This window comes from Hippocampus comes, unplaced genomic scaffold (assembly GCF_001891065.2).
Source record: "Hippocampus comes isolate QL1 unplaced genomic scaffold, H_comes_QL1_v1.1 scaffold45, whole genome shotgun sequence".
In the NCBI taxonomy this organism is placed as follows: Eukaryota; Metazoa; Chordata; class Actinopteri; order Syngnathiformes; family Syngnathidae; genus Hippocampus; species Hippocampus comes.
In genome coordinates, this window is record NW_017805783.1 from 987,463 (window position 1) to 998,115 (window position 10,653).

Sequence of the window (10,653 nt, forward strand, 5' to 3'; positions counted from 1 at the left end):
TGTGCAGTGTGGCGGGATCACAGCGAGTCGGCTGCAGTTCCACCACCAGAAGAGGAGTAAGCGGAGTTTCCGGCCGCTGGCAGCAGGGGGACAGAACTGCCAAACCCCCGAGAAAAAAAATACGCCGGCACCGAGTAAAAGGTTTCCACCGGTAGCGTTGTTTTTTTCCCCCCAGCAAAATTGGGGGGTCTGGGGTCGTGTCTTTTTTTTTTAAACAAGGGACTTGAACTACGAACTGTGCAAGGAAGTGGCACAAGGCGGGGGTGAGCCACGATCCACCGGCATGGCCAGGGACTACGATTACCTCTTCAAGCTGCTCATCATCGGTGACAGCGGTAAGTAGACGTCGGGGATCTGGCACGGGAAGTGGGCCTGTCCTGTTTTTACACATGGGTAAATACCTAGAGTGCACCCTGGAGCCCCGAAGCCACCAGGTTTTGTTTCTTACTCCGTGTGGATTGCTTTTGGAATTGATTTGTTTCGTGTAATGCACCCGGCCGCCATGTTACTGTGTTAGTGACAGGGCGGAGGTTGTGTCCGGGCTCGGCATGTCTGTCGATGAGGCCGGATATCGCCCCCACAACTGTCGAGTTTTCCCTCGAATATTTTCCTGTTTTGGTCACGTAACAACCAAAATACGTTTAACGCCTAAAGTCAAGCACACACGAATCACTGAAGTGTCATTGGAGCCAGTTAGACAGTTTTTCGCGTGCTTTATGTGTCATTAGCTGCGGCAGCTAGCATGAAATTAGGCTAGCGGGTTTTTGCATGGGTCATGAAGCTGTTGGGCTAAGACGCTGTTCCAGCAAGGTTCGCACAACGCTAAACAACTACTCCTACAACGACTTATTTGGAATAACAACTTGAATACCGATTGTTAACCTGAAAATGTTGGTTAAATGACGGGGAAAGGAATGCTGCACTGCAGTCTGATTAGCATCTCTAGGCAGTGAGTAAATTCTCTGTTAAACTACCTAAGGTCAATGACTACTTTCTTTGTCATGTTATGTTCGTTTAATCCATAAGTCTCCCCAATCATGTTATGCAGTCGCAAATGAAATAAAAACCTCGGGGACTCGACTTCAATCTCGATTGAAGTAAACCCTCAGTACAGTACTGTACTGCTTTGTGGGGTCTGATCCCCACATTCATTGTGCATCCTGACACTGACACAAGCCCATTAGCAGCAGCACACTGATGCCAGTGTTTCTTCAGCTGCACCGTGGAACCACGACTGACTGTAACGCCATACTGTGATAACCAGAACAAAATGCAATATTAACTGCTGCCCATTTCAACACAGTTATGTCCACGAGTTACTGGGTAACTGTTCAACTTCCATCCTGGTGCTGCTCTTGCAAAAACTTAACTGGTCAGTTTGTTTAAATGCTACTTTGTCGAAGTGGTGGTCGTTAGAATTAAGGCATGTGACTCATTGACGCCAGAACAAATATTCAGGAGCTTTTGCATATCAGTATGCATTTTCCTTTAAAGCCTCTTATTGTTTGAACCAAATAATGGGAGGCCAAAGGAAACTGATAACTTTTAACACTGGAGCAATAAAACAACACCAATCGGTACGTGATACTTTCCATCCCACCCCAGATTCAACAAAGGAATTTCATAGGCGACATATCTTTTTCCATACCCTTAACTCATATACTCCACTACTTTATCAACTCTCCGATGGTTGTAAAAAATAATGACCTTGGCCCTTTGCGAATCAGTTTCTATTCCAGATATCCATTTCATCTGACTTGTATTTGTTCCATTTGTTTTCAAATGCAAAGTTTTAATCAACATGAGAACAACCGCACTACGGTTCACTTACATTACGAAATGTCCTTCCATACTTATTTGTCATGTCCTTGTTTATGATGATACTAATGCAGCGTGTTATACCGGAGACAAATTCCTTGTGTGTTCTACATACTTGGCCAATAAAGATGATTCTGATTCTGATTCTGATCCAGTGAACAATGTTTACCTTTTGTTTGTGTGGCTTTTAAGAGCAGGAAGATTACGGCAGTTATCCAAGTTGACTGTGTTTTGGGACTGTATTTGTGCCATGCTTTTGTGCTTGGATTCCCAGCCATTGAGTACCTCGCCAAAATCGTGTATTTGACTCCCTTGAATCTCATCTCTGTCCCTCTTATTTTCTCGGCAGGAGTGGGAAAGAGCAGTCTCCTGCTTCGTTTTGCAGACAACACATTTTCAGGTGGGTGTTTCTGACTCTTGAGTCCAATACAGTGGAACCTCCAAAGATGACCCTACTCTATTTCTGATTCTAATCAGCTGCTGATTTTTGTTGTTTTTGACCTTCATTATAATTAAATAATTGATTCTACCCCAGTTGGATCGCCCCTCTTAAAATCTTTAGTCTCATTACATTTTAACATGAACTCTTATGCTTGTCTAAAAGTAAGTTAACACTTGTATATTCCGGTAAGAGTAAATTAAACTAAAATATGATTACTACACCTATGATAATGAGTCTAGGCAGAGTGAGCATACAAATGAGAGGGGAGGGAATTGTTGAAGCTGCTTTCGTCATGCTTTTTAGAACACTAAACTGTCATGTAAGTGTATTAATAAGTCAACCAAAAGTTTAAAAATCACACACACACACACACACACACACACACACACACACACACACACACACACACACACTCCTTAAAATTTGATGGCGAGTGGTGGAAGTGATGATGTAAGTGCAGAGGGTGGGTTCCAGCTTGTGGCTCTTCACATTAACCCATTAACCCCCGAACTACCGCTGACTTTGCACTGTACATTAAACACCTTAGCCATATGGTAGTAGACTGGAGAGCCAGGACAGAGACACACGTACTGTATTGTTCAACTAAATATCGCAAAAACTACAACCCTGCAGTTAATCTTCTATTTTAGATGCTCACTGAACTAAGCCGCATGAAATTTGCTGATGTCTTGTGCGTAGATCTTTTTTTTTTTCTTCCCCCGCACCAAATTTTGGTTGAATCCAAATTGCACCATTGAAGCATTGGATGTTGGAAGCCCCGCTGTGTGTGTATGCGTTACAGATGCCAATATTAAAATCTAATGTCATACTTTCATTTTTGCAGGTAGCTATATCACCACAATTGGAGTGGACTTCAAGATCCGGACGGTGGAGATAAATGGGGAGAAGGTGAAGTTACAGATCTGGGATACAGCAGGACAGGAGCGATTTCGCACCATCACATCCACGTGAGTTGATGAATACACAAACACAAGGGTGTCTCCAGTGAGCCTCTTTGTTTTATTAAGATTGAGAATTGAATAAAAATGATTGGCTACTGGCAAACACAATCCTGTCATACTATGCTGGAAAATTACGATACTATAAAATATCAATTTGCAGAAACTTTATTGAGTTTGAATGTAATGCTCAAATATTCACTGATACCGACACATTTCTTGCTTTGGTTGCAATGTTTATAATAAATAAAAGAAGTGGGTAAAAAAACGTATTCGGTTTGAAGTTTAGTGTAGCATGGGTCAAATTACATATTGTACAACATAAGAGTATTCCATAGTAGAGGTGGCAACTGAATCAAGTAGTGGTCCCTAAAATGTTAGATTGTAGTTATTATATCGGAGTACAGTAGTCTTCTGAAGCCTTAAGAAGTAAACATTATTGCAAATTAAAAATAGATTACAGTATATCATGTTGTGCTTAGTAGTAAAAGTATGTGTTTGTTTGTTCACACAAAGCTCATATTTATCAACGCATTTCCTTAATTTGTTTAAATTAGGGATGCACTGAAATGAAAATTCTCGGCCAAAGACGTGAACAAATTTCAAAAACCTTCACACCGAAACTAATTATAATGCCGGATCTTAAAAACCTGGGGGAAAAAATTGACGATCATTTTCTGCCTTAACCCAATTTCTTGGAGGCTAAGTTGATACTGCAGAGCAATTCCGAGACCTCTTTAGTATGTGGATATAAATTATTTATAAGCAAATGGCCAAATTTGACCTGAATTTAATGCCACTTGAAACAAAGTGGATATAAGTGGCGGTAATAATGTTTGACTGCTCCGTCGGTCAATTTGGGACACAAGTCAATGGCGTCATGTCGTCTTCAGTTGCCGTATCCAGGAATTAACGTTCGTCTCATTTCTGCACACATTTGTCCCGTCTCGCTCCTCTGTTAGTCTCCTCATCTCCTCAATCGGGTCTCTGGTGAGAAGCGCTAACATCTGGGCAGAGGTCCTAGGAAGTTGCAAGTAGAGAAATGAAATGAGCCCCTTACACGCATGACCATATTAACTACCGATAACACTGCACTGCCTTTTGTGCACAGGTGTCACTTCACGGATGCTTTCGTTCACATCAGAAACCACATCTGTTTTTGTAATGTCAACGAGTACATACAAAGTTGTTTTTTTATAGAAAATCCAATTGGGCATCATGACCTGCAGTGTGAACATCACCTAAGTGGTTGCTTCCAAGCAATACGCAGACTTTGAAGGTCGCCGGAAGGGAGGTCCTCTGCGTCCATGCAGCCTTATCCTCCCAGACCAAGGGCCAGCTGCCGCAGCGGGGGGAGTTTTGACTCGGGCTCATTTCCCCGTGTCAAGGCACCCCCTTCGTTCAGTTCAACGCGCTGATGGCACATGCTTGCGTCATCACAACATCCTGTTTCGGCCATTTTATTTCTGTGACAAAAGTCTTCTGGCTGAATTTTTCGCCATGTCCCTAATTTAAGAATAAGAAAACCTTTATTCGTCTCACAATGGAGAAATTCCCAATTTACAGCAGCAAAGTTATGAAAGAAAGTAGACAAACAAAAAGTATAGGAGCTGCTGTAAAGGCAGCCACTCTCGCTGCGCCATCTTGAAGTCATAATAACATCATAACAAAATAATGCAACACAACACATAAGACACAGACAGTCATTCAATGTTAACCACTTTTCTGCATACTCTTTGTTGTTTGAAGCATTTAATGAATTATAATAGATTCACATCACATTGATCACTGTGATGTAATGATGTATTATTATCTTGTGATACTCCTCCTCTTTAATTTGCACCTTGTGTAATACTGTCTAGAAAAGTCTTTTAAATATTTGAGTCGGCAGCCATCATCCGAGCAGCACGTGCACAGTCATTCCGTCATGATGCAACCTGGAGAACAGACGCACAAATCTGAGTTGTCTTTGCAAGGTTGGAATTATGTGGTGGCATCACTGTTTTGATTAGATTCAACTTTAACTCCTGATGACCTTTTGAGCGACTCCGTTGTATGAGGAACATGGTTTGAAATCTGGGAACAGGCTTTGAGATAACTTTGATGCATCGGTTGCCTCCATTTTACTTGAGAATGGATGACCAGAAGTCAGTGTGTGTGTGTGTGCGCGTGTGTGTGGGTGTGTGTGCGCACGCGTGCGTTTAATGGTTCCTCATTGACGTTGTGCTGAACAGGCTCACAAACACCCGGTTCTCTGTCCCCACGGCCGTCTGCACCATTCCAGCTGTACGTTGCGGGCATGTTCAGACAACCCTGTATACGCTCTGCTGTTGACACGCCACACACATGCACACAAACATACACATGGTGAGGCAGACGAAAGGTTCCTTGTGTTTGTTTGCCGTTGTGCATGGACACCGAGGGCCGGCTTGCCGTTTGAAGTTTCAGCCACAGGTTTACTTTCGACTGTACTACACTCGAATCATTTGAATACGACAGATGCTGTTCTTAAAGTCCTGGTGTTTTTCCTCGCAAATCTTGTATCTGTTGTTAAAAACACTGCATGCGTAGGGTGCATGTACACCGTTGATAAATTGTCTCTTCATGAAGTATGCAGCCACTTTAAATATTCGTGTTTTTGTTTTGGTTTTCAGGTTGGCTTTGATTTCCTCCTTGGTGGGGTTAGTGCTAAGGGCTAGTAGACGATTAATCGACATTTTCTCAGTCTTTAAAACGTTACAATCGAAGAAAAATGATGAATTTTAGAATGGCGCGGAGCAATTACAAGTTCCCGATTTTGTACAAGTACCCTAAAGGCACCGTCCTGTTGCAAGTGTGGAGCATATGTGATTCTGTCGTCTGGGCGTCCTTTAAGATGTTTAATGACACCCCAGTTAGAGTTTACTGTGAAAACTAAACACACACCAAAATAATTAAAAACATTGTTATATTTGAAGACAAAACATGCTACGTTTTTAAAACATAAACATCGCTAGCGCTAATGCTAAAGTCAATGCTAAATGCTAAAGCCAATTCAAACACTCAGCGGAAATTAGCATCGAATTCGAGTGATATCCCTTCAAATAACGCACAAACGCTGTGAAACACATACAAACAGGTAAGATAACATATTCAAAGTCATAAATTCTTGCCAATCTGCGAAAAACGAGTTAGATTAAGAGTTAAATCGCAACTTCTGTTTTGTGTACTCTTCCCCATATATAGCATCGCACTGCCCCTACGAGATCAAAATGCGTAGGAAGACCCAGTATTTGTATTATTTTTTTTCAATTGCTATTATTTTCCTATATTCCTAATGTACTTTTTACAAATGTATTGTTATAGTGATTTTATTATAGTTTTAGATTCAAGGAATGTTCCTTTCCTAAAGAATCAAGGATACAAAGACACAATGACTTTTTTTGTGTGTGTCGTTACCAACACACACTTCCACATGACATGGCACGAAATACAATCCGTGAGATCCCAGGAATCTTGCTGCTGTAGACTGTAAATTTCCCCAGTGTGGGACAAATAAAGGATATCTGAATCTGAATAAATCCCGAGACTTGTGAAAATAGCTTCAGATTTAAAAAAAAAAAAAAAAAAGAGAGCTAAGCGTAATGAATGATTCAATGTGGACCAAGATGTGCCACATCAAAGGAGTGGATGCAGCAAAATGAAAATGCAAGATGCTTGAATTTCACGTGATATTTACAAGGTCATTTTGTACTTGACAAAAAGAGTATTGTTCAAGAATAAAGTCCTCAAATGAAGGCATGAATGGGCATGAGGCTAGAATATTAGTTTTGAGTAATTCAGTTTTAGCAGGTGGATAAATACTAGGTTTTGAAATCAATAAATAATCTTCATTTCAATCTCAATCAAAAATAATCGTGTTTATTATTTTTTCCAGAACTAGCCAGCCCATGTCAGTGCTAACTGTATCTCTCCTTGTCTGTGTGTTCAGGTATTACAGAGGAACGCACGGCGTCATTGTGGTGTACGACGTCACCAGCGCAGAGTCCTTTGTGAACGTCAAGCGATGGTTACATGAAATCAACCAGAACTGTGATGACGTGTGCCGAATATTAGGTGAGCGTTGGCTTTCAGAAAAAAAAAAGTGCTTTGTGTGTTGACTCAGTGTGGGAACTGCATCCACTCATTGGACATAATTTCAAGTAATTAACATACAATGGCCAATGTAGGGACTGTCATCAGAATTCTGTATCCATTTTAAATACCGTAACTAATTATTAAATATGACAGATCCCACACCTGACGAGGAAATAAATCTGCATACTTCTTTTATCGTGCAAGGCTCAAAATAAGCGGTTTCACAGTCCAAATGTGCATTTTACTCCTCAAACTTCAATGTGCGTTGTTAACATTGAAACGTAAAAACTTCAAAAGGGCATTTAGTGACAAATGCAGAGCTGCCAAATGTTAGGGAAATCAACACAATGCTAACTCGTTACACCAAGAATATGTTGTGATCGTTCCGAATAGTCAAACAAAATCATGAGATTGGTTGCTGCTCCCGAACTTTAGATTTCCATCCGCCCTCTCTGGGCGGGACTCAGGAGGCGAGGAGCACGGTGGGTCCCTCATAACCGATTGGGCAAGGGAGAGCCGCTCATGTAGTGAGCCTTTCTTTCTGCCTAACTGAAACATATTCCTGCGATGTACGTGGGAAGTGTCGATGGTTACTTTATGCAATTCACATTAGTTCTCGTGGCGACTGATTGCACAAGCTGCTATTCACACTTTTGGGTATACTGTATCAGCAGGCTTGTGACATCACGGGCTCAGCGCAGGGCCGTAGCTAGCTCGTCGTTTTTTGCTCGTAAACACAAGCAAAAAAACTTTTTTTTTTACTGTGGTGAATGTCATGGGCCACACATGATACAAGCACTCAACGCAACCAGTTGCTTCTCCGTGTTCCCATATTGCTTCCTAATTGGCTCGTTTTGTTTCACATCACAATCATGGAGTGTGTGACTCAGCCAAACTCGGTGTTGACATAAGTGTATTATGATCTTGAAAGATTGGACGGGTTTGACGACAAAAAATGTCTGCCGTGACTGTGTTCTGAGCACATTGTGCAGGGAGGGGATACACAATCACCTTTTAGTGTATCACGTGTTAAATCCTCAGGACATGCAATAATTCGGCCTTTTGCTGACTTTGTCAACAACTTGTGCAACTTTAAAGACCTTGTATTTTGACGAAAAGGTCTTCTGAATTTGACACATCATAGTGAAGAGGGTTTTTAACAAACTCGCCAAATTGGAATCAACAGGAAAAAAAAATCGCTTGCAGTGTGAAATTGGGCTTTAAAATGTTGCAAAATTGAGATGTCCCTCCCCTCAGCTTTCAGGGCAGCGGGCGGCGAATGTTTGCCACATTGTTTAGAAGGCTTCTCACAAAAAAAAAAAAAAAAAGTGATTGTGTTGCATTTTCAGTGGGAAACAAAAACGATGACCCCAACTCCAAGGTGGTGGAGACTACCGACGCGCAGAAGTTTGCCGAACAAATGGGCATCAACCTGTTTGAGACGAGCGCAAAAGAGAACATCAACGTAGAAGAGGTATAACGCCGTCGGGAATAGGCTGCGGGAACTGGCCCGCTCAGCTCGCCTTTGCTTTTTGCGCAGATGTTCAACTGCATCACGGAGCTGGTGCTGCGCGCCAAGAAGGAGGTGTTGGCCAAGCAGCAGCAGCAGCAACAGAACGACGTGGTCAAACTCACTCGGAACAGTAAACGGAAGAAAAAGTGCTGCTAGCGAACGTCGACGCGCCTCGACCATGAGGAGGAGGGTGGCAGCCGGATGGGACTCACAAAGTCGAAATTCAAGATTTCATAAATATACGCTTAAGATTCAAGACAAAAAAATAAATAAATACGCATCCCCTTTGGACTAAGTAATCACGAAGAAATATATGTACAGATTTTATTATTAACGCCAGATCAAAAGTCATATTTGGAATCGAGCGGAAGGTCCTCCTTTTCTTTAAGGGTCTGCAACGTGACGACTGACTGCCCCAACGCTGCCGTATAGATCCACTTCAACCCGTCGTTGTCATACATGTACCCGTGTCTCATCTTCCTCTTCCTCACACTGCACAGGACATTGATCGCCCGAGGAGAGGGGCCTTTCTTGACCTTCTTTTTTTTTTAAATATATATTCTTTTGGACTGCAGGGGGGGGGGGGCCTTGGGAGACGACGACGGTGAGGGGAACCCGCTTTAGCACAGTTCGCCCGCCAAAAGATCTAAAATGAAATCTGAGCATGTCTGCTTTGTCGTGATGACCGTAAAATCAAATGATGATCGCTTGTCTAATCCATTGGACGGAGCTGCTTTTTTTTTTCTCGCTTTTGCCAAGCTTCCTTCTCAACATCTTTAGTGCTGAGCCAACAACTTGTTTAATTTGACTTCAAAAAAACAAACGAGATTTCGTTTTAAGTGCAGCAGATTGCTCAAGCCAGTGCAGTCTTAATACACTTCCAAGTTTCTCTTTGATTTCTCCCCCCCCCTTTTTTTTTTAAACCGCGGTATAGTAAAGCGGCGGAGGTGTACCTCATTGTTGCCATAGTAACGGCTGGGCGAAAGGTCCAATGGAAAGCACGTTTGAGCATTTATTTAATATCCTACTAGTGCACTGAACGATCCTTGTACTAGTTCGCTATCTGTCGGAAGACAATTTAGCGCTCTTTGTCTGGGCTTCCGCTCGTCAGCGCCTCCTGTTGGTCCTTCGGGGGCTAACGGCGACGTGCGTCCGGGAGTTTCGGTCCCCCCTGCTTGCTGGCTGTCTCACCATCGGGACCTGAAAGGGGGGGGTGGGGGGGGGCGAGTGCTACTTGTGCTTCATCTAAGTTTTTGGGAGACGGACGGAGGTGCAGCCGTCACTTCACATCCATCTGATAAAAATGCTCTCAAACCCCCCACACTTTATCGTTACTACTTCATTAAGTGTATGTATATATAAATATTTGTGTTTATATTCAGCACATCACGGGCACGCGCTTAAACATGACCCGTGCGTGTTCTCTTAGAACGCACTCATCAGCTGTGGTTTGCCGTACACTGGAGAAAAAGAGATGTACTATTCAGTTTGCCCTCGATGAATTTAATCCCTAATAACCATTTGAAAAGGAATAAATATTGGACACGTAACAACTGAGCTCATTTGTCAGTGACTTGTGGCCTGACTTCATTTTCAACATGCGTCTATTTTTGGATTCTGTGAATAAAGTGTGGGAGGAAGTGGACACTGGTCCCTTTTGGGATGATCATTTGGTTCTTGTGTTGGCTGTGCGTGTGTTAACACTCTTTCCATCACTTCAACATCCACTCGAAATAGAATGTTGTGTAAGCATTAGCAATGTTCACACACACACACACACACACACACACACACACACACACACA

General features: G+C 42.4%; 1 protein-coding gene across 2 annotated transcripts; it reads left to right on the forward strand.

Moving 5' to 3' along the window:
• Positions 1-10,493, forward strand: rab35b (RAB35, member RAS oncogene family b). Of its 2 annotated transcripts, XM_019885263.1 has the most exons (6): positions 11-335; positions 2,168-2,218; positions 3,105-3,228; positions 7,190-7,314; positions 8,685-8,809; positions 8,876-10,493. In XM_019885263.1, exons 1-6 carry the CDS (start codon positions 284-286, stop codon positions 9,002-9,004), a joined length of 606 nt encoding a protein of 201 aa, XP_019740822.1. In that variant the 5' UTR covers positions 11-283; the 3' UTR covers positions 9,005-10,493. The 2 variants fall into 2 exon arrangements, with proteins under 2 accessions (XP_019740823.1, XP_019740822.1); XM_019885264.1 differs by lacking the exon at positions 8,685-8,809 and having other exon boundaries at positions 1-335; positions 8,876-8,982.
• Positions 10,494-10,653: the final 160 nt, after the last annotated feature.

Coding starts and splice junctions, on each gene's coding strand:
- rab35b (XM_019885263.1), top strand. CDS start 284: ATGGCCAGGGACTACGATTACCTCTTCAAGCTGCTCATCATCGGTGAC. Junction 336..2,167: donor GCTCATCATCGGTGACAGCG/GTAAGTAGACGT, acceptor TTTTCTCGGCAG/GAGTGGGAAAGAGCAGTCTC. Junction 2,219..3,104: donor TGCAGACAACACATTTTCAG/GTGGGTGTTTCT, acceptor TCATTTTTGCAG/GTAGCTATATCACCACAATT.